The sequence below is a fragment of the Chlorocebus sabaeus genome, chromosome 13 (genome assembly GCF_047675955.1).
Source record: "Chlorocebus sabaeus isolate Y175 chromosome 13, mChlSab1.0.hap1, whole genome shotgun sequence".
NCBI classification, from domain to species: domain Eukaryota; kingdom Metazoa; phylum Chordata; class Mammalia; order Primates; family Cercopithecidae; genus Chlorocebus; species Chlorocebus sabaeus.
Genome location: NC_132916.1, coordinates 69,408,645 through 69,436,032, shown reverse-complemented (window position 1 = coordinate 69,436,032; position 27,388 = coordinate 69,408,645). Strand labels below are relative to the sequence as shown.

General features: G+C 35.8%; 1 protein-coding gene across 11 annotated transcripts in view; it reads right to left on the bottom strand.

The window, feature by feature from the left end:
• UTRN (utrophin) overlaps nt 1–27,388 on the bottom strand; it is a 594,041-nt gene that overhangs the window by 110,305 nt on the left and 456,348 nt on the right. For all 11 annotated transcript variants that reach the window (XM_073022551.1, XM_073022550.1, XM_073022552.1 and 8 more), the window contains 4 exons: nt 26,098–26,227; nt 8,536–8,804; nt 4,982–5,128; nt 2,115–2,193 (listed from right to left, as the gene is read on the bottom strand). In XM_073022551.1, the coding sequence (XP_072878652.1) occupies nt 2,115–2,193; nt 4,982–5,128; nt 8,536–8,804; nt 26,098–26,227 (625 nt within the window). The remainder of the gene's footprint in view (nt 1–2,114; nt 2,194–4,981; nt 5,129–8,535; nt 8,805–26,097; nt 26,228–27,388) is intronic.

Below are 27,388 nucleotides of genomic sequence, written 5' to 3'. Positions count from 1 at the left end.
TTGATAGATGAGGAACTAAATGCGTAGAGATAAAATAACTTGCCCAAAGAGTGATAGCCAGTAAATAAATGTCGAGCTCAGATGTGATTTCAATTTCTGAATATCAGTTGAGCAATTTTTCTACTCAACAATTCTTCCTCTCTTTATAAAAGGCAAATATTCTTTTCTCAATCTATGCCCACCAAAGTATAAAAAAGGGATGAAAATGAGGAAGTAGGTACATTATATTTCTCATTAGAGCCAACCTCATTTCAGTGTTGGCACCAGGCTAACAGGTCAGTTTTTATTTTGTGCCTAACTAAACAGGCTTCTTTTATAACCATGGCTAAAGTCCAAGAAATATAATAAAGCCAAAGATTCTAAGCAGAAAAGGATAACAATTATTAAATTTATTAATTGGGACTTTGTTTATACTTCTCCACTCATTTTAATAATTCTTTTGATTTGAATAACTTCCACCTCCTTGGACTCTCAGTGTTAGATAATACAAGGCCATGTATTTGACTTGCATGAAATGTGTGTAAATTTCACAATATTTCACTTCCAAAAGAATATGTGCTTGATTTCTACTATGACAGTGATTGCTAGGTGAAAGTGTAGCATTTCATCAATATTAAAGATAACTGATACTTAGAACTGCAAATACAGTCTCAATTATTTTGTAAACTCCCCTTTCATTTGATCTTGGTATATAGTTTTACATTTTGAGAAACTGAGCTTTAGAAATCTGGAATACTTAATATCTAATAAGTATACAGCAAACCTATTTACTTCATCAACGTTGATGGTATCCGGACTTTAAAAATGTGTCCTGGCATCTAGATACACAGTATATTCCAGGAAGGCCTATACCACTCAAAGATTAACTAGCTAAGGTCTAAGGTTTGTGAAACAGAAAAACTATATGGTGTTGAGGTAGGGGTGGGGGCAGGGAGGACGGTGAGAGGTAGAGAGGTACAGGGCAGGAAGGGGCAGGAAATAACTGATTAAGATTCTTGAAATTGTAAAAGAAAAGCCCAATCTTTAACTGAGGTAAGGCAGTTTATTAATAGTGACAAAAAGATTAAGAGGAAATAAAATGTAATCAATTTAGTTAGAAGATACAGTATTTTTTAGCTATTTCTATGGTTATAATTGCAAAAAAACTGTCATGATTGAGAAACAAGCTTTGTCCTAAGTTTTAAAGTTTACTTAAATTGAATTAAATGAAACAAATTGCTTTCTTACATATATTTGCCAGAGGAAATGAAAGGAAAGGAATTAATATTTACTGAAAGCATTTGTGTCAAGAACTGTGCTAGGTGCTTTGTGTAACTGGATATGCCTTGTCACTGAGTTCTCAAAACAATCAGAAGAAATAGGTAATATGGTATTTTAAGACACAGAAATCAACCTTCAGAAATTCACAGGTCTGATAAGCGGCAGAATGAATGTTTAAACTCAATCTGTTTGACTATAAGTCCTACATTCTTTAGTATCCTCAGCAGTGAATGATAAATAAAGTAGAAGCTCAAATTGTTTATTCAAGATCTCAAGAATAGTCTATAAATTTAAAAATTCCAGTTGAAAAATATTACATAAAATTCTACATAGGTCGTTTGGCTATATATGCAATACTTGAATAGAAGAAAAACTAAATATAATCGCAGTGAGCCTAATAAATCAAAATCTTCCCACTTAAAGATTTACGGGGAGTGATTTTTTTACTTTAAAAGTTGAAGGTGTATTTTAAATAAGCACTTTTTAAGCAGAAAAATTAATTTAAAATCTTAAAATACAAAACTGATTTCTTTATTATGAAAAAGTTCATAATCTTTGCCTATGACACAGCAATGATGATATGATACTATGTTAGTTATCATAACAGACATTCCAATGAAAAACCATAGCTAAAGATGAATTCATTTCTGTTCCACCTTGAAGACTTCTCAGCTGTCATTACATTAATACGAATAATAACCATTAAGCAATATTTTCATTGATGTTAGTACCTCCTTACATGCATCTATCTAAATAAACATATTGATAGCAAGGAATACAGCTTCTTCAATTAAAGTGAAAGAAAATGCTAATTCATTCAATTAATGCGATCAGTCCAGTTTATTAGTACTTACTAGAGAGAAAATGCTGAGAGGATGGTCCAAAATCTCTGTGGGCTTCCTGAAGCTGTTTAAGGCGATCATCCACAGAAACCTGTACACATGCACATGTGAGACAGAGGAAATAATTTAATTCTGAAACAATAACTTTAATAATATCTTTGCTTTAAAGACTATAATAAATGATGTTATTGCCCAGGATATGATTGTTTATATAGGCCCCTTCTCTGTCTCAGGTATCAGAGTAATGGTAAAAAAAAAAAAAAAAAAAAAAAAAAAAAAAAGTCTCCTGGCCTCAAATAAGAGTAAACAAAGTCAGGTACTCTTCTAAGCAATTTATAGAAATTAGCGCTTTAGTCTTCATAATAACTGTAAAAGTTATTTTTATCATCATCTTACAGATTAAGAAACTAAAACACAAAGAGGTACCCAAGGACATAAAGCTAGTGAGTGGCAACACTCCTGTTTGTATTTTGGTCATACAGTGCCAGAATCTGTGCCCTAACTGTTACTCTGCATTGCCTCTAAGGCAGTACATTGTCTCTAAAGCCTCTAAAGTCAAAATGTGGTCATGGAATCAGTGACTACTCATCTCTCTTTTGTAAGGAAGATGGTACAAAGTGTTACAGGGAGCAAATGAAAAAGAAGCCTAGGAAACTAGATAGTTAGATAATAGATTTTATATATATATAAAATCTCACCATATATATATATGGTGAGAGAGAGAGAGAAATAGACAGTACATAGATAGTGGATAGTTAGAAGGATAAAGTGAGGTGGTAGAAGATAAACAGAGAATGAAAAGACATGTGAGTATGCAACATCTTATTTTCCTCCAAATTTGTATCTGATCATCTCTACTTGGGGTTGAGACATATATTTAAGTTTGTACAGGCATATTAACATACTCTCCATATTTTTTCATATACATTTTGGGGTTTGGTTTTGTTTTGTTGTAAAGACAGAGTCTCACTATGTTGCCCAGGCTGGAGTTCAGTGGCACGATTATGGCTCACTGCAGCCTCGACTTCGTGGGCTCAAGCAATCCTCCCACCTTAGCCTCCCAGGTAGCTGGGACTACACGCATGTGCAATCACGCTGGGTTAAGTTGTTTTTTTTTTTTTTTTTTTGGTAGAGACAAGGTCTCACTATGCTGCCCAGGTTGGATACTCTACATCTTTTATCCACATCTTTGTTTTTGTTTTATTTTTAGAGACACGGTCTCACTCTGTTGCTCAGGCTGGAGTCCAGTGGCACAAACATAGCTCCCTGTACCCTTGAACTCCTAGCCTCAAGTGGGCCTCCCACCTCAGTCTCTCAAGGAGTTAAGACTACAGGCGCACACTACCACACCCAGCTAATTTTTTCAATTTTTATTTTGTAGAGACAGGCTTTTCCTGCATTGCACAGGCTGGTCTCAAACTTCTGACCTCAAGCGACCCTCTCACCTCAGCCTCACAAAATGTTGGGATGACAGGCATGAGCCACCATGCCCAGCCTTTGTAAAATACACATTCTATAGTTAGTTATCTGCATTATGAAAATGTAAAGGGTTACTACACTGAGAAACTAAATGCAAATCACTAACAACTGCACACAGCCTACTGACATTTCCATTTCCTTTTTCTAGCCTTGGTCGTGTAATGCTAGTTATTGTTCCACTTAGAAGGACAACCTCATTTGCAGCTGTTCTTAAATGAAACTGTGTATGTCTGGTTCCCTAGACAGCACTAGTTCCTCCTGGTTAGCTATTTAAATTGCATTAGTATGCACTTTGTTCATTAAGGCCTAAAAGCATTCAAATGCCACACTTTATGAGTAAAGAAAATATTACTCCTGTAATTCAACAGTGTTGCCCACCAGCATAGATTTTTCTCTTCTTATCCAACCAGCAACTAACATCTGAGCACTAGAGGTTACCAGGATCATAGATAAGGATGACAGAATACATATCTTCTTTCAAGTATAACATATTCCCTGACTTCTAATTGGAATGGTGATAACAGAAATAGAATGGTAAGTAAATCAAGATGGATCATAAGAATCATCACATGAAGAAAATGAATTAGAGAAACAAAGCAGAAGAAAAAAAAAGAATAAAGAGCAAATATTTCTGTGTTTTACCCACTAGAAAAACATGTATACATTTAACAGATTTTGCTTTAGTAATCCTAGGTTATTAACACTCTTTTCAAAGACTGAGATTGTAAAATATTATACACTAATTTCTTACTTTTTCAATTTCATTAAGAAAATATGAACGATTGAGTGCTTGGATATTTGAATTAATTCAGCAAATCTATTATACGATAAAATACTATATCTCTCAAATGTTTGTATGCGCTACATCAAAATTGCATATTTAAATAAGGTCTGCAGTCATTAAACCAACTGCATTAGCTGAAATCTGAGAACTAAAGGTAAACACCACTGGTATAAATATGCTATCTTGAAAAAAATAAGAAAGATATGAAAATAGCAACCAGTTAGAAGAAAAACAATAGAGACTTTCCTAATTTTTCAAAATGGAACAAAAAAATACATGATGAAAGTAAGAAAAATGACTCCTTTATGAGCCATTATGTGAAAAATGTTTCTGTGACCTAACACAGGTTTCAATTACTGTGATTTATTTAACCTTTTGCAATTTTCCACAAATATCATATGAATAGTACACCAAAAAATTGAATTAAACTCTATAAAGAAAGAGGCCTTTAGGTTCAAGATACTGAAAGACAAATACCTGATGTCATCACATGCTAAATTCATTATCAAATACCATCAATAAAGAAAGAGAAAACGGTGAGTGGTAGAAGAGTGAGGTAGGGTTTAAAGGCCACCCAAGGTGTAAGCCTGCATTACGAAAGGGAATAAGCTGACACCTGTAAAAGTTTCCATCGCATATTAAGGTCATCTAGCTGGCGAGACATCTTTAGAGAGGGATGCAGGTCAAGTGGAGACAGCTGACTGGATAAATCATTCACTGTTTTAACTTTTAAGTTGATTGGCGCAATTTCTTCTCTAAATGCCTAGAAGAAAAGAACCAAAAATATATTATTGGAAAAGAATATAACAAAAGCTGGTACAGCTGATCCTTGAATAACTTAGATCTGAACTGCATGGGTCCACGTATGCACAGATTTTTCTCAACCAAACTGCCTGGGTCCACTTATGCACAGAGTTTTTTCAATCAAACATATGGAAAATACAGTATTTGCAGGATGTGAGACCCACGTATATATGGAGAGCTGACTTTTCGTACATGCAGGTTCCACGGGGAAATGTGGGACTTGAAGTATGCATGAATTTTGGTATATGTGGGGTCCTGGAACTCTACTTCCAAATAAATGGCAAGGCCATCTCAGAGGAAATCAACTACAGTTGCCCACTCAACAACAGCTGACTTAATTCAGGTCTTCGGTAACTTGGATGAAGAACCAAAAAGTCACTGTTTATTACCCAAAGAATGTAAATAAGTGTGTGAAGAGAAAAATAATTCAAACTTATTTAAATGATTATGTATTTCCTTTCATGCTTTTTATTACATGCAGTTTACTCTGGAAAATGTTTGCCATTATTTTCTACTTCACTGATACCTAATGTTGATTCTATCTTTAGTCTGTATTCATATTTTCTTTTTATTCTGTTTTAACATAGCTACCTTAATATTTTTTCACCAAATCCAACAACTTGATTTTAACATGTTTCCACTTAAAATTAAGTTAGAAAGTGGCCTGCAGAAACAACATTCCTAACCATGAAACCAATGCCTATTACAGACTCAAGAGGTAAGATCTATCCCTGTCCAAATCATTTTTAATCATTCTGTGGTTAGGCCTTGGGCAGGAAGAGTGGAATCTACAGGAAAAAAGATAAATGAGTCTTAGAATTGACAAACGCCACCTCTGAGCAAGGTCTAGAATCATTAAAACAACTCACTAAGAACACTCAGAAATTGTAATTATGAGCATCCATATTCTTGATGTCCCCAATGAAGAATGGAAGCTGCTTGGGAACAGACGCTCACTATTCAGTACAGGACATGCAATCCAAAAGAGACAGAATTAATTTCTATTGACAGAGGCCCACAAAATGATATTTGAGCAATATTTAAGCTAAAACAGAATGGAGAACAGAACTGGGATACTAAAGGAAAACAGTTTAGGTTTAAATTGGCCGCAAAATTATAGTTAATAATGTACCAAACTTAAATTAGAAGTAGTAGGGATGGGGGTAGGGGGTGGGATAGCATTAGGAGATAAACCTAATGTAAATGACGAGTTAATGGGTGCAGCACACCAACATGGCACATGTATACATATGTAACAAACCTGCACATTGTGCACATGTACCCTAGAACTTAAAGTGTATATTTAAAAAAAGTAGTAGGTGTTATAAACATCCCATTAGCTTCAGCCCTCAGGTTTCATCATTTCTACATTGTCCACTCTTTAAGTAGGGAGGCTCTTTAAGAGACTAGAGTCAGCATAAGAACTATGAATGTTGGAACTTTGAAGTCAACATGTGTATCAACATTTCAAAGACAGGGTAGAAGAAGGGAAGCATACAAATTCATGGGAATTGCTGCAATATGGAAGGAGAAGAGCTGAGGTAGTTTTTTTCTGTTGCTGCAGATTTGGCATTTTAATAGATGACAGAATGTGCACACACAAGCCAACACACAAATACAATTAAATAAGAAGAGCAGTTGTATGGTAACAGAGACATTATAAGTGTAAAAAATTCACAATTAATATAGAAGCACAGGGAAGGAGGAGGTGTGGGTTAGGGTGGGCAAAGGGAATGTTTCACTCTGGACTTTGAAAAGGCCGGGGTCCCTCAGCTTCAATTTGAGAACAATTACAGAATTCAAATCCTTCAAGGTTTCTTCAGTCATGATTCTAACTGTATGCATTAATATTCTCTCCATGGGTAGGTACCTTGGAGGACTCAAGAACTGTAATTAGCTTTTAAAATCAACATCTTTTTATTTTTTATCTATTAAAGATTAAAAATGAAATGCTAGAAAATGTTTTGAGATGCATATAATTTCAAATAATAGCCTATTTTATTTCAAAAGATAGTAAACTTTAAAACAATAGAATATAACTTCAAGACAGGCTTTAAATCTTTTGGAACAAAAAAGAAATTTAAATTTTTCCTCTCCAAAAATAATGTTTCTCTATATAAGCCACAGGTTAAAATATTTAAAAAGCTTTGACAAACAAGGTCTTTGGTTTTTGTTTTTCATTTTATGGTCAGGTGTTATATGGCAATGAGGAGTCTTTGTATCAAGAAAGTTTATCTTTTGTTTTTGAAGAGCTTCCAAATTAAGGGGCTTGAGATAAAGCAAGTTTTAAAATGGTTTCAGAACTGCTGTGTGTTCTAGTATAAAGAACCAATTTATCATGTTATGACTGCACTTTCCTATAACAGAATAAGAGACTATGTGGCCTTCCTTGCCATAAAAACAGAACATCTGCTAGTATCAAAGGTGCTAACTGGCAGTCTGTTGGCAGGTGTGACTCCGAAGCCCTTCTCCTGCCAGAAGGTGTGTACTCTGTAAGTAAGAATGATTAACGATAATTTCAGGGAGTTGACATAATCTGATTATCCCCAAGGATTTTGTTTTCCAGTTGCTTTGACATATTTAATAATATTTAGCAAAATTCAGTACATATTTTTATCTGACTACACTGTCAATGAGATTTGGGGTACACTTTAAATCATCTCTTATCTCTCTTATTATCTAAATTTTATTAACTTTTTTTCTGGAGCTGTTCTAGAATATGGGGACCAAAGGGGAGGTAACCATAGGTCTAACATCTATAGCTTTGGTCAATTCCTGACTACAAACAGAATTTATAGCTAAACTAATTCTTCATTAATATACAAAAAGATGCAATTTATAGATGAGAGTTCCCAGTAAAAGAGTGTGCTTTTGATTAAATCTCTATCTCCAACCACCAATTTACAAGAGATATAGAGTAGAGAGGAACCTGGAGACTATACCATATGGACACAACTCTGCAAAATCCAGGCTCTGGGAATCAATACAAAACAAACAATGCAGTGTCTTTAACAAATAAACTGAAAAGAAAAGAAAAAAGGAAGAGAGGGGAAATCTGGAGATTAAAAATATTTTTTAAAAATAGGGAAACCTAATCTATATTGCCTAGAGATGCATAGTTGGATAAAAAATAAAAGTAAATGTAAATTATCATAAAAGTTGCATTAGTTGTTATTTGGGGGCAGGAGGTTCCAATGGTGAGAGTCATATGGAAGGCATCTGTCCTGACTCCTGATGGGTGAGGCTGCAGAAGTGTTGGCTTTGTAACAATCCCTTATAACAATTTATATGTGTGGCTCTCTTCATTTACGTTATATTTAACAAGAAAACATTTCTTAAAAATCTTTCAAAGACAATGATGCTGACCATGATTTTTTCAATGTGATCCTGCAGCGAGTCAATGAGTAAGTCTCCCACGGGCTTCCAGCCATTGCGCACGGACTCTGCCTCCTTCATGTCAGCGTCCAGGTCGTCCATAGCTCCCTGCAGGTCTCTGAGTTTCTCCAATGCCTTGTCCACTTGCTTTTGCCAATTGCTAGTTACAGCATTTAGACTTTCCCATTTTTCTTTGACTTCAGAAGACTGTTTGCGCATGGCTTTGGCAATCTTTTGGGCTTTCTCCTCAGGAGTCAATTCTGTGATTAAAAAAAAGAAAAAGAATAATTTGGATGTCTGATTGTATATTCTTAATAGCCAAGCGTGAGTGTTACCATAGCTACTGAGGTATACAGAGAAAAAGTAAGAAAAAATTACTCTAGGATAAAAATTGTCCAGGTCAAGAAAAAATTCTCCATACTTCATCCATGAATTATCTACTACACCTAATCATACACTCAAAAGGAGAATAAAATAGTTACTGAGATTAGTAAATTGACCTGATTTTTGAATTTTAACGTATTTATAAAGCCACTGAAATCTAAGAAGATAACACAAGAAATGAACCAATTTTTCTTTATCATAAATTTAGTTACACAAAATCCAAAGACACTTTTTCATTTCAGTATTCTCAAGATAAATGGTAAGTATAATTAATGAAGAATGACTATAAATTATAAGCAAAAACTCTCAGAAAATAAGATTAATTTATTTTGTTTCTAAAAATAAATAACTGAAGACAAATAACATACCTTAGATAGTGGTCATCTCTAAGGCTGCTTGGCAGTTTCTTTTTAATAAAGGGCATCATCTGCAGCCCACAAACATTTTAGCAGGAAGATAGCAAGATTTCAAGGACCACCCCAAGTATGTAACAGAACAAGGGGGCTTCCACAATCCCTGAAATAAACTTTTTTCAGATAAAAATAGCAGGCATAACACATGGACAGGCCACAGGATGTGGGCTGGAACCGTCCAGAGGAGAAGCAAAGGATATAGATAGAAATCAAACGGTTCCACACTCCTGGGACTTCACTATCTTCTACACCTTAAAATACTTCCTTTCCTATCTAGCTGGTCTGATGGTGGCATCTAACCGTCTGCTGCAAATAAAGAGGCAGTGCAATCGACATAAACTGTACATTAATTTGAGACAGAAAACACATTCTTCTTTGTGATAACATCTCATCTTTCAGTACACAGCACATTAGCAATTTCCACTTCACCTCAAAATGTTCCAAATCACTTGGAAAATGATCATCATAAGATGAACTTCATCATAAAATGCACAGAAGCGAGCTCTCCTAAACCATAATTTTCATCCTCAGTGTAAATTGTTCTGCCTGACTTTATTTAAATATTATATAAAAGCCAAGTCAAGGGTGGTGGAACATATATGTTTGTCTCTCTAAATTTCCAGAAAAGTCTAGACATTGATATTTAGCAACCACAGAACTACGAGTTGTGCCGCTTAAGTGGTGGAAGTCTACAGGGAAACTTCAAAAATCTCTTGGCAGCTGAACTGAAGGAAAGAAGAGAAAACATCACAATCGGTAGATAGGCTGAACATACCAGTACAAGATAAAGAAAGAAAATAAGTGAATTAGAGGTCAGGTGTGGCGACTCATGCCTGTAATCCCAGCACTTTGGGAGGCTGAGGTTGGTGGATCACCTGAGGCCAGGAGTTGACCAGCCTGGCCAACATGACGAAATCCCGTCTCTACTAAAAATATAAAAATTAGCCAGGTGTGGTGGTGGGTGCCTGTAATCCCAGCTACTCAGGACGCTGGGCCAGGAGAATTGCTTGAATCCAGGAGATGGAGGTTGCAGTGAGTGGACACAGTGCCATTGCACTCCAGCCTGGGTGACAGGGTTGAGACTCTGTCTCAAAAAAAATAAAAAAAATAAAAAATAAAAAAATAAGTGAATTAGAGAAACAGGTTCAAGTAACCATCAAGGAGCCCAGAGAAAAGCCCTAAAACATGCAACATGTCAGGATTGCAAAGGCTTCTGAGAAAGAAACTCTCTGAAGGCCGGTGTATCATTAGAAAGGCAAACTTTATTTAAATCTTTATACCTGCAAGATATCTAGGCCAGGCACAGTGGCTCACACCTGTAATCCCTGAACTTTGGCAGGAGGTCAAGGCGGGTGGATTACCTGAGGTCAGGAGTTTGAGACCAGCCTGGCCAACATGATGGAAACCCCGTCTCTATTAAAAATAAAAAAAAAAATTAGCTGGGTATGGTGGTGCACGCCTGTAGTCCCAGCTACTCAGGAGGCTGAGGCAGGAGAATCGCTTGACCCTGGGAGGCAGAGATTGCAATGAGCTGATATTGTGCCACTGTACTCCAGCCTGGGCAACAAGAGCAAAACTCCATCTCAGAAAAAAAAAAAAAAAAAGATATCTAAAAAATGATATATAATACTTACATTGTATACATTTTATATAAATATAAAATGCTATACCTAAGATGAAAAAAATCATTCTTAGTCTCATGAGGTGGTAACTTTTATGATTAAACACCTGTGTTTGTTAATAAGTTACTTGGGGTTTTTCAAAAATATATCTTAAGCATGGACTACTGTAAAAAAAAAAAATACTCATTTCAGAATGGACAACTTAATTATGGTAATTTTCCTCAGATAAAGTAAAAACTCATTCTGTCAGACATTAAATAACCTGGCACAGGGAGGCCCATGGGTTCTTTGTCTTGTGAGAAAACATCATCTACTGCCTCTGACATTTTTGTCTTTCCTTAATGTAAAAATCTATTGATTGAGCAGTCCTTGTGCAGTATTTCTTACATAGTCCCCACTCAAGCAGCTACTCAGAAGAAAAGAAAAGTTCTATGTTCAATCACCATCTGTCTGCCAGAAAGGAAACATTAACGAATCACTTTTGAGTCAAAATAAGAGATTCCCAATGCAGCAACAATCTCAGCTGAATGCATACTTTAAGCCAAGCACAGGGCAAAGTAAAAAACAAAACAAAAACGTTCTAGAAGTCTGTGAAACACATAAGAAGCAGCAACATGTGAAATATGAAGGTATGACTATTTAGGGTAAAATAAATAAATAAATAAATAAATAAATAAATAAATAAATTCAAACATCCAAAAGGCAGAAAAAAAATGAAAAAAAAAAAAAAAGGAAATGATTGCATTCTTAAAAAAATAAAGTCCTCTCATTTGAAAATCATAGGACAAATGTTACTTGAGAATTTCTGAATAAGTATTCTGTGGTAAATGCTAAAGCCCACCTACACGAGTAGAGAATCTTCTCCACCAGTGAAGAACCCTGGTGTCATATTAGAAACGACCCTCACAGTGAGGGATTGAGTGAGTTTTTAAGGTTGATAATCCAGGGGCCCTCCCCCAAAAGGTAATGATTTGGTCAGCGTAAGGTCTGCCATGGATAGATACCAAAGCTCCCCAGGTGGTTCTAACAGGTTGTCAGGATGGAATGCAGCTAGCCTATTGGCACGTAAATTGATTTCTCTGGACCATGTAGCTGAAGCTCATCGGTCATTTTCACTCCACTGGGTTTCTGGGTCAACCCCACACAGAGCACAGTCCCTAAATACTGGAGGCCAGAGAGCAAATGAAGCTCAGTGATAAGAGGGTAATCTAATTTGCATTGAGAAAGGTGTAATAGAGGCTAATGCTAGAGACAGAGGAAACAGCAGGAGAAAACCAAATAAATTTGCTAGCAGTTCTGAGACCAGAAGACTTTTTTTTTTCCTATGTCACTTTCCTACTCTCTAAAGTGTGTGTGTGTGTGTGTGTGTGTGTGTGTGTGTGTGTGTGTACCCTGTCACTCTCCATTCTCCTCCCTTCAGGTCTTCCCATTGAACTGGCCAAAATTTGAGGGTAGAATTATATTTTAATTTTTATTACATACATATACCCTCAGCTACTCAGAAGAAAATATATATATATATTTATGTATAATATACATAAGTAAAATTATGTATATATTATATATAATTATATATATATATACACACACACACACACACCATTTTTTTTTAGTCAGGGTCTTGCTCTGTTGCCCAGTTGAAGTGCAGTAGCATAAGCATGGCTCACAGCATCAAACTCCTTGGATGAAGTGATCTTCCCACCTCAGCTTTCTGAGTAGCTGGGATCACAGTTACGTGCCACAGTGGCCAGCTAATTTTTTTTTTTTTTAGGGATGAGGTCTCACTATGCTACCCAGGCTGGTCTCAAACTTCTGGCCTCACGTGATCCTCCCACCTCAGTCTCCAAAAAGGTCTAAGATTACAGGCATAAGCCACTGGACCTGGCCTCTTACTTAAACTTTTATATTTATTTATATTATATATTTATACAATATGAATATTATAGTTATTTTATATTCATATTTTATAATTTTAAACATCAATTTATTTATTGCATTACAAATCTATTTAAGGGAGCACAGATAATTATCTTTTAGAAAGAAGAAACAGGAAGAAGACAAAGAAAGAGAGGAAAAAGGAAAGATTAATCCTGATGTTTTCTGTCATCCAATTACCTTTACTTCTTCAAATATGCAAATTAGTGGCACAGCATTTATGCCACACTCTCCTTTATACCATGAGGAAAAAGACTATAATATACGTCACTAGAATGCAGGTGAAAAACCAAAGCTGGACCATGAACAGAGACTAGGATTTGGAATCAGTCCTGCTCCCATTTTGCCCATTGCTCCTAGGCCAGTTACTTGACCTGCCCAGCCCAGTTTTATCAAGTGCAAACCCTATTTTCTCATGCTAGAAAAATATTTCAAGAGTCGATTTTACCTCAATTCAATTATGTAAGAAGGTGTAGCCTCTGTACATCTCAAAGAAATCTTAATAGTAGAGGGGAAAAAAAACCTTCCTTTGAGTGCTTATGTAAAGCTATCTTTTAAATTTTAAAAATGAAACTATGTCTCTCCCATGAAATAATGATAGAAATTTATTAGAATTAGCCCAGTGTTATTGTTTAATAAACATTTCCCATATGTATTGTATTTTTTTTCTCAATTATGATATCAACATTTATAATCTCCATTGTGGCTTTTCTACTCTTAGGTTTTAAAGCCCAATGTCATGAATGTTTTCTTTCCTTTCATATTGATTTTACAGTAGCCAGTCTAGAGACTGGTGTGTCCTCAGTATATAATTGCTTAATTGAGTTGAACTGAATAGAATTTTTAGCGCTCCTTTTATTGAGAACATTCAATTTTACACTTTTAAGTGGACATATTTTCACGTCATTTTTCTTCCTCTTTCTCACATCTGTGTAAAGCACTTATAAAAAACTATCGTGAAATAGAAAGATCAACCTTACAAAGTCATTTCAAGTATGGTAATTCCAAATACCTTATTTATACTATTTGCTTTTTTGCATGTATCTAAAATCATATTGTTTTATTCTACCAAAAGATGAAGAGGAAATATTAAAACAATCAAGTAAAGAAAAAAATTCACAACTGGCATTTTTACTGCTGGACAATTTGATAGAAGAAAAGATTAGGAGATTGTATGCCAGTTCTAATACTAACTAGTTACATAATCCTAGATATAGTCCTTGTCTCTTTCAACCTCAGTCAATACATAGAAAACTACTGGCACAAGTGTGGCACACAGTAGGCTCTTGAGGAAGGTTACTCTTCCATTCCTTTTTAATATTTTATAACCAGCTCTGGGAGGTTTAGATATCTGTAGAGATTTTCATGTAAGCAAACCAGGTTGATTAGCCAATAAGAACTCAAGGGAAAAGACTTGACTTGCTCTCTCTCAATCTCTCTCTCTCTTTACCCCCCTCCTATTTCTCTCTCTCTTTTCTCATGACCAAAAGATGTTTCTGATGAAAATATTGGGAAATACATTAGTTCCTAATTTTCTGATTAAGTGATTAAGATCCATTGAGTAACTCTGAAATGTTCAATCAGTGTTTGAGAGGGCCCTGACCATTTCCTACTCTGTACAATAACTGATGACAGCCACTCATTATGAGCCAGATTACAAGTACATCATCAAGTGCCATGGCTGATTAGTGCTTCTAATTATGTCAATCTAATAAATTATAAGGATGACAACAACAAGAGGCTACTCAGAGCAGATTCACCTGTTAATATGCAGCCTAAATCTTTCAATATGGATATGATAGAGATGGCATGGACTCATCCATGCTGCCAGTGGGCTTCTCAAATTCTTTTTTTTAAAGAAAAAAGAACACAGATATATTTAGGGAACATCAAGACCTCAAAAGTAAATAGACTTAGGGACTACCTTCCACAAATATGAAATGCAAGTTATTAAGAGAGGGGACACAAATGGAGGGGAACTCAGAATACAAAACACACTGTGGAGGGAGCTACATGGCACCACTGACCTGAAGTCAATAGAGGCAGAATTGGAGTCTAAATATATTCAAGGTTTACTCTCCCTGTGAAATGGCCAAAGTAAGTAAGCCCAGCGTTGAGTGGAGGAAGAAGCAGGGCCCAACCACTAGACAGACACAACTCCAAGGAAAGAAGCAGGAAGATCAAAGAGTCCCCGGAACAGACAATCACGGCCTTGCTAAGCAACCTGAGATCTTTCCATTTTCTTCATTCAGGAATAATCCCTGAATTTCCTCCAAGTAGTGGCAGTTTTGCGATTTATTCAAATTAATTCATTTGGGCTGGACATCAACAGATGGGTCACTGGGGGCAGGCGGGTGGCAACAAAAGGAAAAAGGAAAAGCTGAGAATGTTTCAGAAGGAAAAAAACATCTGTTTTGCCCACTACTGTATCCCGAGTATCTAGAACACTCCCTTGCAAATGATAGGCACTCAAAACGTACTTGTTAAATGCACAAATCAATCTCTGTACAATATCTTTAACTAGAAAAAGAAAATAAAAAAGAAAATTCTCCCCTTTCCCCTTCAAGAATCAAAGGACAGGAGATTTAGATTCAAAGTCTTTTATTTCTTGCCACACAACCACCCATCTCTCCCAAGGCTGCTTCCCAGCTAAACACAGCCCCTAGTGATTGATCGAGCTACAAAGAAGTCTGGAGCTTTCTATCCATGCTCTGCCATTCTTATAAGTTAAATATGGCTTATGTTTATGTACTGCCAAAATAAGTGATGAGATTAATTGAAGAGGAGAGTTGATGCCTTTGCTAGGATTATACTTCTTAAAAAATGACAAAACCTCCAATTCTTGGAAGATTCCAGCTTTCTACTAAGAACAACAACAATCACAAAAAATAAGTACATTATACCACAGTGAAAGAGCCTTGTATCCTCCTGTCCTTTACGTTTAAATCAGAAAGTAATGTCCCAGATGCTGATTATAATAAAATACACACGTGTAAACTATTGCCATCTTTTTATGAGGCAAATGTGATTTATGACAGGCTGTAACACTGATTAGAGAACGTAACAGATGGTAAACAATTAATTGAAAATGCTATGTCCATCAAACAAATCTTTATCATATAATTCTTCATGAAAACTGTTGTTTATTTAAATGAGATTTTACTACTACCTTTATCATATAATTCTTCATGAGGACTGTTGTTTATTTAAATGAGATTTTATTACTACGGTAGGAGTTAGCATGAAAAACATTTTCCAAATTTTTACCCAATCGATGGGCTTACTCAGCTGGCTCGTTACGTTTTAGAAAAGTTGAAGACTAGATGCATTATATTCATACAGATATTATAGAACTTTAATTTGTGAAAAATCACATTACTCCTCTGTAGTTAAGAACACCGGAAAAGAAAGTAACGTTTTATTTTTCTGTGCTTTTTCATGCATTACAACTTTATGGATCTAAATTGGACTTGAGAAGCTAATGAAATTATTGTCGTCGTCTATAGGCCTGAAAGCAATTACTTACACTTCAAGTTTTTATATGAAAATTAAAAAGACAAAGTCTAATATTGCCTAGACACTTTCTCCCTCAGTGTTAGGAAATCAGTGAACTGTTTATGATTCCATTATGCAGTGTGGTATTTCAGTGAAGAAAGAGAAACAGTAAAGAAAAAAGCAAAGAGTTATAAACATGTTCAATTACTGTGTGAATTATTTTAAAATCGAAGAATATAGAAAATAAAAAGTTGTTTCTACTGAATATCTACAAATACTAACTATTATTGAAGTAGTTTAAGATAGTACACTATGGCAGTTTTAAGAGCATCAAGTTTTGTGACATAAGCCTTAGTTCATATTTTGGCTCTGTCACATAGAAGACAGTATGCCTCTAAGCCTCTCAGACTCTCAGTTTCCTCATCTGTAGAATGGGTGGTAAGTATTCACCTTCAAGAAGTTATTATGAGAATGCAATTAAACAAGGCAGGTAAGTTTCCTGGCACAGTGTGTGGCACATGGTCAGTACCTGTGAAATGCTGGCTTGTTGGGAATGTCTGCATTTACCAACATTTTTCACTTTCCCCTTCTTTTATGGGATTGGATACTTCCTCCATTTAGCATGATATTATGAAAAGGGTCTGCCAATCCTAGCAGACCCTGAGTCCCATGTTACTCAAGCCAAGTCAACCAGAGCCCTCTCCGGGAATATTCTGGATCTAAAGAAGGGTGAGCCCTTCCTGGTATGAGGTTGTGAGCTATACGGTTATAGGAAAGCTAAGAAAATCAAAACCTGTACAGAGAAGCAGAAAGGAAGACATGGAGAAAAGCCTTCTGGTGGTATTCCAGTCCCTGTGGTCAGCTACGTCTCTGCCGTGGTTCGGTTATGGAGGCCGATGCCTTCCCCTTCATGCCTACACTTAGGGAAGCTGTGTGCCTGTCATTTACAATGAGTGAGGCTCCAATTAATAAAGTTGTTATAAGGAAAACAAAAGCCCCGGGAGAAAACACCCATTAGTATTACTAGCCCAATTACTTGTATTAACTAATGTGTAATTTGTACTCATTTTATTACATACAAGAAAATAATGTTGTAACCTTAAGTTATATGGAGAATATAAAAGTAACTTCTACTAAACTATATAATTTCAAATCTTCACTCATTTAATAACTATGAAATTGTATTTGCATAAGTTTGCTAATACTGGCATAAAGTGGACTGACATAATAGACTGAATATGTCACTTACCAATTCTTTGTTAGATCACGAAATATGTGAGATTTTACAGAGAAGAAAAATACTCTTAATACTTGGTTTTCTAAAATATCAGGAAATATTTAAAAATTAAACAGTATGCCCTGAGTTAAGTATTAAATACTACTAAATATACACAGCCATCTGTCAAAGGACCAAAGAGGAAAACTTTAACCCGTATGTACTTTTTATCTGAAAAATTATTAACTATTGATCACATATACATTCATACACAACTATATAAAGTTGTATATGCATATACACACATACACAACTATACCCACTATACTCAACTATACATTCACAAGTATACTAAATTAGGTAATAACTGGGTTTTTCTATAATTATTAATAAAATATTTAAACTAAGCAAAACTGACTGCTCCAGACTGAAACGGAAATGGCAGCTTAAATAAAATAGTAGTTGTAGTAACAGTAATGTTTTAACTGTAATAATTTTAAAGACGATTCCTGAGGAAACTGATGAACAAAATAATGCAATCTCTTTTTTAATCTAAAAATATCAAAAGCAGAAGACAGGTGTTTTCTCCATACATATGTATACAATGAATTGCGTAATTTTCTAAACACATTTAGAGGTGAAATAGCCTATAAAATTGTTAGCAGTTTTATTTAGTGATTGATAGCTTTAAATCATAAAATATGTTTGGTCGTGGGTGCCTGTGCATGTGCATGCCTGCCTGCCTGCATCTGTATGTGGTGTAGAGAGAGGAAGACCGACAGAAGGCACCAACTCCCCTGTGCATATCTGACTTTTCAACTGAACTGAAGGTAATGAACAGAAGAGAAGGCACAAGTATTCCCTGATTCCCTCTGGAGGTCTGGGGGTAGGGGTGGGTGAAGGCTGTTGTCTTGCACAGCTTCATTGTGCAGCAGTGTGGTTCACACAGGAATTCTGATCTGGGACTGAGAACAGCCAGGGCAGGTTGGCAGCACAAGGGAGAGACCAGAAAACACGGATGCAAGGTTAAGAGGCTCTAGACATTGAGATCAAGGAGAAGTTAGGAAGTTAGGGGCTAGATGGCTGTCAGTGAACACAGACAGAGGAGATAGAATTGAAGGGATGAGTCAAAAGCCAGCCAAAATCCAGAGGTTAAGGAAGTCATTGTCATAGATGCTTAGGGATCTATTCTTGCATCTACCTTTCATTAGCTGGATGACTTTGGTCAGCACCATAATTCCTTCTTGACCTTTGTGTTTTTATTTATTTTTTTAAATCATACTGTATGATCAGCTCAATTCATTGGGATAGACAGGAGAATGAATATAAAAGTGGCTTGAAAAGTACAAAGAACAATGCAAAGGATGAGGGACTGTTGTACTGTGATACTTTCTAACACATGCAAACTAGGGATTAAAATCAAATGAAAAACAGTTCGATTGCATTAAAAGGAAAAAGTATACATTGACATGACACAAATTAAATGAAATTAAGTATTTCCATATTGCTCAAACAAAAGTCAGGGACTACTGACAAAGTTGTGAACTTGTCAAAATTTCTACACGGATTCAGATAATTTTAGTTCAGCTAAAAATCATATTTACTTAGTAGCCATTTATAAGCAGAAATTTGAGTAGTTGAGTTTTCCAAAGAGCTACATTTTACCCATTTAGCTCTATTTTTCTATGGTTACCATTTTGGAAGAAAATTTACTAAAATATAATATAAGTTCCTATGCCTTCTCTTAACTGATTTATATTCTGTTTTCAGAAATACGCACACCATAATCCACAGCTTCGGTTTTCTTTTACTGTTGAAAGTTCCAAAGACTACCTGGTTTTGTTTAATTTTAGGATTCTTGCATATCTTTTTATCATTTCTTTCTCCTTATTGCTGTCAGACTGCTAGAGTTATTTTTCACCATTAATCTTTGTCCCTGTCCTGTCACTTCATTTTGCTACTTACCTATCACTCACCGGACATCAAGTTCATACCAGTGTCTACAGTAGAAGTTAATACCTCTGAGAAGTACTTCAGTGGCTTCTTTCCCATGATCTAAGAAAAGGATCTGCACTATGTTTTCCATACAATCTGCATCCTGGCTACTCAGATCATTTTTTTACACTTTTCAGATTCTGCATCAATGAGGGTAGTCACTAAAAAAAGAGGAAAGGGCTGAGCTTCAGACACAGACATTGGAAAACACAGTGAGAGAGACAACAGGGTGCCAGGGAATCATGGCAGAGAGCTCGGGAAGGGAAAGCGTCCAGGAAGACACAAAGCCCCAGCAGAGCCGGCAGGATGACCAGCAGCTGCGCGGGCCAATGAAGCAAGCGTTGGAAATCAGGTCAGAGGACCTACAGGCAGACGACCGGGATGGGCAAGGGGGCAAAGGCAAGGAAGACCACTACCTGCAGAACGTCGTGAGGAGCCTGGCTTCCAATGAACCTCAAGAGTGGAGTGAAGAGAGGCACGAGGTGGGGCTGGATGGAAAAGCTGAGGCCAAAACGCTGTGCAGTCTTCTGTGCCAGGTGGAGGAGCTCAGACCCCATGGCATGCACTACGGAGAGTTTTTATCCCCAGGAAACCTCGTGACAGGTTTGTGCTTTAGGTTTATCATTTTAGGATTTATGTTAATGGAGAAATGCCAATTAAGAATATATTGAAATAGGCCTGGCATAAGATTGGTATGGAGGAAACTAATGTGGAAAGGTCAATTAATAGTGATTTTTAAATACTTAAAAATACATACAACACTATAAGATAATTAATAATAGAAAAAATTTTTAAAGGAGTTGGAAGAAAAAAAGGCATTGGAGGTAAAAATCATGGAGGAAAGTGTTTTCTAGAATAGTTACTTAAAAGAAAAGAGGTGACTCCATCTTGGTATGTCTTTATAGCATGGTACACATCACATACTCACAAAATGCTTATTGAATAGAACCAAAAAAATCACTTGATTTCTTCCAGATCTAATCTCTCCAACATTGAGTACTTCGGCATCAAACAGGAAAACTAATGTTCAAATGCTTGCTGCTTCTAATAGCAGATGTACATAAGTCATAGTAAACAACGAAACTATAAAAGCTATTATGGATAGTTTTCTTTGACTTATTTTTGACAACAGGTAACATCAGCCAGTGTTATAGAAAATAATGTCAGGAAAGGAGGCAGTATGAACATTGTTAATCATAAATAAATAAACAAAAAAACTAACATAAAGTTAAATTGACATGACTTTTTTTTTCTTGCCCCCCAAATGTAGTATTAAAAACATGAGGCTTAAAACATCCTGAATGTCGCAGTAAAATAAGAACTCAAAAGCCGGTATCTTTTTTTGTTTTTCTGTGCATCTTTCTAGACATTTTATTAGGGATTTGAAACATGAATGCCCAAATGTATAGACTTCCTCACCAACACTATGATCCATAACTAGAATGTTCATGAAACTTTTTAAAAAATTATACAATATCGTTTTAACCCTTAAATGACCACTGAGGAGAGTCTAGAATAATGTGGAGTTTTAGTGATGTAACAGTTTGTACTGCTCTAAAGTAGCTTTTTATAAACTTTGCAAAGTACTCGGGAAGCAAGGAGACAAGAAAAGCTGACTGAAGGTAGATTTTAAATTGGATGAGACAAGTGCACTTCTTATTTTTTTCCCCAAGCTTAAAAAAACAAAACTGTAGTAGCACCTTCTTTCTCGTTGTATGAAGTTACAGTGTTCTGCCTGACTTTCCAGGTCCTCTGTAGTCTGAACCGTTCAGCACATACAAGCATCTCATCCCCATCTACCGTACAGGCAACCAGGCCAGGCTGTCTACTGACTCCCCAAAATACAGCTGCATTTTCCTTATGGCTGAGCTGTTCTGCTAAGGATCCTGTCCCCCAGTATGGCCATCCATCTTTCTCGAACTTAATCACTTCCTACCTGTCCATACGCCTAAGACTAGCTCAGGAAACAACCTCTCCACTCTGACCCTCAGAGTCTTTCTCTCCTGGAATGCCCACATCACTTAGAATCCTCAGGACACAACTGAGCGCATGAGTATGGACACTTTTACATGGCTTGCCTTCTCACCCTCTGTGCTAGTTTTGATCTCCCACTAAATTGAAACCTCAGGAACGTCTTATACTTCTTTATCCATCTTGGACAGTACTCAGCTTATGTATGTATTCATTCAAACACTATGTAATAAGCACCTACCATGTGCCAGATAGTATTCTAAATATTACAAAACAGAGCAGTGGAAAAAAAAATAACTCTCTGTCTTCATGGAGCTTACACCTGCAGGAAGTGGAATGAAAGGGACCATAATAAGAGACCAGGTCAGAAACGTAACATGGCATCCCCTGGCATAGAGTCTGTGAGCCATTATAAGAATCTGACTTCTCTGAGTCACATGATATGACTTACATATTCAAATGCTCCTTATGGCTGTTGTGTTGGAAATCTCTAATAAGGGAGCAAAGTCAGAGCAGGGAGATGAGTTGAAGGAACCTACAATCATCCAAGGGGGTAGAAGGGGCTTAGACCAGGAGAGCATAGTAGATGTGGTGATAAAGGATCATATTCTAGGTACATTTTGAATGTAGTGATGACAGGACTTGCTGACAAAATGGATTTGGGTGACGAAAGGACAAAGGAGCCAATAGCGGCCAATGGATTTTAGCCTGAGCAACCCAGAAGATGGAGGGGCATGAGGTAAGATGCAAAGACTGCAGGAAGAATGGACTCAGGGTGGCAAGAGGGGGCAGGGGTTTCTTGATAGATATAGGAAAGGAATTTCGTAAATGTTGAGCGCTTATTCTAGAAAAGTTGGGGTTTATTTCCATTTTGTCTTAAAAACCAATAATCCAATTACTCTACTGCTGATAATATCAGTTTCTCCATCTACAGTTATTCTTTATAGACTCAAGATTGTGAGGAAAAGTAAGTACTGATGAGTTCAACTCTTTCAAAGAATTCTCTACAGTTTGGGCTTGTTTCCTTTTTGTAAAATTTTTGTGGGTACATGAGACATCTGGGCTCATTTTCCTTGTTGTTAAATATGGTGATGGTGGTGGGAAGAGTGGAGTAGAAAGGAATCATTGTTAAACATCTAGCTCATAAAAACATTCTTGTAATAGGTTGTATATAAAGTCAGAATAATAAATAAATGAATTTCTTTATACCTCTTATTTACTCAGGCAGTCATGTACCCTTCATGAAACTTTTATTGAGTACCTGATATACATAGGCATTGCATAGGTTGTAAAATGATCAAAACTGGATTCCTGAACTTAGGGAAAGTAAGAAAATGTTAACATCTGAAAATCAATACAAATAAAAGCTGCATATGTTAGATATCCAACAGGACTGGGCTGAGACCTGAGCAGTTCATTTTTCCTTGATGGACCTCAGTTTTCTCATCTATTAAGTGAGTAGCCTTGGACTAGTTCATCTCTAAGGCTCTTAACCATTCTAATATCGTATATGAAGGACATAAGCAAGCCCTAAAATGTTCTTTTGAAAGAACTTCAAAAGATGAAAGAAGAGAAGGTAGCACATCCATGACAAGACAGTTCCAAAATCATTCAAGGAAGTAGATAGTATAGATTGGTTATGGAACTATAAAAATGGTAGTAAAAAATTTGTTGAAAAATCAGGAGGGCTTCAATTACAAAGTTTTTTTTTTTTTTTTTTTTTTGAGACAGAGTTTGGCTGTGTCACCAGGCTGGGGTATTATCTCGGCTCACTGCAATCTCTGCCTCCCAGGTTCAAGCGATTCCCCTGCCTCAGCCTCCTGAGTAGCTGGGACTACAGGCATGCACCACCAAGCTTGGCTAATTTTTTGTATTTTAGTAGAGACAGGGTTTCACCATGTTGGCCAGGCTGGTCTCCATCTCCTGACCTCATGATCCACCAGCCTCGGCCTCCCAAAGTGCTGTGATTAAAGGCATGAGCCATCGCGCCTGGTCTACAGAGATTTTTAAAATAAATATTATGCTAGGCTGGGCATATGGCTCATGGCTGTAATCTCAGCCCTTTTGGAGACCAAAAGGGGAAGATGGCTTGAGCCCAGGAGTTCATGACCAACGTAGACAATACAATGAGATTCCATCTCTACGAAAACTTTTTAAAAACATAGCCTATAATCTTAGCTACGCAGTAAGCTGAAGTGGGAGAATCACTTGATCCTGGGACACTGACGTGCAGTAGGCCATGATTTCACCACTACACTCCAGCCTGGACAACAGAGCAAAACCTGTCGCAAAATAATACATAAAATGAAATAAAATGAAAATAAAATAAAATAAAATAAAATATGTCATGCTGGAGGCCAAGATTTTTTTTTCAGTATGTAATGGAAAGTCAAGAAAGATATATAATCAGGGGAGAAACATGAATATGATTATATGATAAGATTTACTTATCAGTAGTAGACTAAGTGGACAAGGGAGAATATACGGGCAAATAGTATGTGCTGCACACAGATGATAGAACAATGCAATGGGACTGATGCTACCAAAAGTAGCAACAGATTCTGCCTAAAACTATTCCAAGTCTACACACAGAAGGCTGAGAATGTGGAATTATGGAATTAATGGCAGTATGTGTGTGTACATGAGTATATTGTGTGTATATGTACGTGTGTGTGTATACATATTATATATATATATAAAACTATAGTACTCAGAAGGAATAATTCTTCAAAGATAGAAATATGACAAACGTAAGGCTGAGTGCAGTGGCTTACGTCTGTAATCTCAGCACTTTGGGAGGCTGAGGCAGGCAGATCACTTGAGGCCAGGAGTTCGAGACCAGCCTTGCCAACATGGAGAAACCTCATCTCTACTAAAAATACGAAAACTAGCTGGGCGTGGTGGCAGATGCCTGTAGTTCCAGCTATGTGGGGGACTGAGGTATGAGAATCACTTAAACCTAGGAGGCAGAGGTTGCAGTGAGCCGGGATCGCACCACTACACTCCAGCCTAGGTGACAGAGTGAGACTCTATCTCAAAAAACAAAAAGAAAAAGAAAAGAAATAATAATTATGAGTGATTTGTAGACCACTGGATTTGGTGAAAAGTGGAAGACTCAACAATGACTTAGCTTTCTAGGAGGCTAACTGGAAAGACGGTGATATCACCAGCAGAAAATAAAAAGAAATGCCAGACAAGTTAAGTGGGCTCTGTGTGTGTGTGCGTGTGTGTGTACATACACACACATATATAGAATTAGTTTCAGAGAGTCAAAAAGATTATGGTCTTGATGGGAAATTTATTCGGACTGAAGAAGGTTCCTTGCGTACGATTCAGTAGGAAAATGGCTACCTGTCCATATGTCCGCTCCAGTTCCAGTTATAGTCAAAGAAAGCATTTTCCAACTATGCTTCCCTTACAAGTAATAAATGTTTATGAATTACACAGTAAGAGGCAATCTTTCAGGTTTGCTGTTACTATGTGAAGTTAATGATGAAAAATGATTTTGAATGGCATGTTTATTTTAAAAAATGTATCAGAATGATTTTATTGTCAGCAGTGAAAAACCACAATACAGATATACAATGGACCCAGAATTCATTACACATTTTCTATTATATGATGTATTGCTATTTGTTAGTAGGGTAGTTACTGTTTCAATTTTAAGCTAAAGTACATAAATGTTACAGGTTATTTTTATTTATTTATTTATTTATTTATTTATTTTTATTTTTTAATTTTTTTTTTGGAGACGGAGTCTCGCTCTATCGCCCAGGCTGGAGTGCAGTGGCGGGTTATTTTTAAATTAAACAAATGCTGTTGTCTGCTTGTAAAAGAAAAGTATTTAGGTGTATCATTTTTAAAAGTAACCTTACATATAGATATTTAAATATTTTATATAGTTACTATTATATTTTAATAAATTTCTTCTACTTGCAATTATTATCACATAACATGTTTAAATTTAAGAAATTTTTTTTTACTAGTAAATTTGCTAGTAAGGTAGTTATCATTTAAATTTTAAGTCAAAGTAAATAAACACTACACTGTGTTATTTTAAAATTAAAGAAATGTCTGCTTGTAAAAGAAAGGACTTTGGTGTGTCATTATCAAAAGTAATCTTACTTATAGACCTTGAAATATTTTATATATTTACTTTTATATTTTAATAACTTCCTACTACTACTTGCAATTATTTATCATGTAACTGGTTTATAAGAAATATAAATTTTTATTTCTTACAGAAATTATTTTTATAGTTACAGTACACTTTTTAGATCAATCCATTTTTTCTGCAGTTAATTTCCTTTAAAATTGATATTGAGGTATACAAAAATTTTATTTTCTTAATTTAAGAATCTAGATATCTGTTAATTAATGACATATTTAAATAAAGTAACACTTAGAAGAAAAGATTTAAATATTAGATACTAAAATGCTATAAGGAAATTTCCTACTTGATTTTGGGTCTTTTGTTCTCCTAGCATGTGTTTTTATGATGTAGCGGAGAAATCAGTCTCACCTGTTTTTGATTGTAGGTTTCTTCTTGGTTCTTCAGGGGCCTCAATCGGCTGATCGGCCAAGAAAACTCGGGCCTGGTCGACAGCATTCAGGACGGAATATTCTTTCTCCTTTAACTCCCGTCTCAGGGCCTTTCAAAAGAGAAGCAAAAGTTGAGTTTGTAACCTCACGTGTTCACCAAATTAAGGGACATCGTCAACTATATCACTTCTGACCACAGTTAGCAAGAAAATGACTAATAGCAAGCATTTCAGCTAAGTTAGAAGCCAAAATGTAAATTTTATAGATATGAATGAAGAAAAATACAAAGGAAAAAAGATAATTTCTGTAAAACTTAACTGTACAAAAAAAAGAAACAGCTTTAAAATTTTCATCTAAGGGAAATTGTTACAGTGTATTTGAATTTGCACAAAATGTACTTTTAGGCTTTTCACAAATGTCAGATTGAAAAAATGTAATAGCCTTTGCTAAGATACTTTTTTCTTGTAAGACTGACTGACAAAAAAATTACATCCAATGATACAGAGAAAGGTAATTTCACAAGTAGCAATAAGAGTCTCTGAAGGGTTTTACATTATTTAGAATCCATTAAGAAAAAAAAAAAATGAGATAGAAACAAAGTACATACATGAAATCAAAACTAAATCAATGAAAGCACATACAAAATAATTTCCAATTATCTTAAAATATGTTCCATCTCTCATGCTGAGGCAATTACTATTTTTCTTTTGTGAGGTTTTTCATGCAAATCTATGATTCTCAGAATAGTTTCTCTTTAGCACCTTTGTTCTTTTAAGTGGAGCTAAACTTTCACCCCTGCACCTATAAAAACAACAAAACTCCTTCAGTGACTGCTGCAAGATAAGAGTAAATGAAGATTTTCTCAGGTGCAATTTTAATGCTGTTGCCAAATGGAATTTGTTAATATTGTTATCCTCTTAAAATTAAACACATAACCACCTACTGGCTCTAATATTTTGCTTTCAGTGTAGTTTCCTGACAACCTATTATGAAAAGTCAGACTTTTATTTTCTAAAATACTGAACTTTCATCATATTTTAGAATGAATAAAATATTTCCTTTGGAAGACAACAAAATTTTTAGTAGTATTTGACATCACTATGTTGGGATGTTATAGTATTTGCAGGCTAGATCCTTTTCTTCTGTTGTCAATAAAAGGTAAGAATGAAAAAATCTAGAAATACCAGAATATGTATTCTTATGTAAAATGTGGATCTAAGCAACACACACACACACACAAACCAATGGTAATGAAGTTGACAGAAACTAAT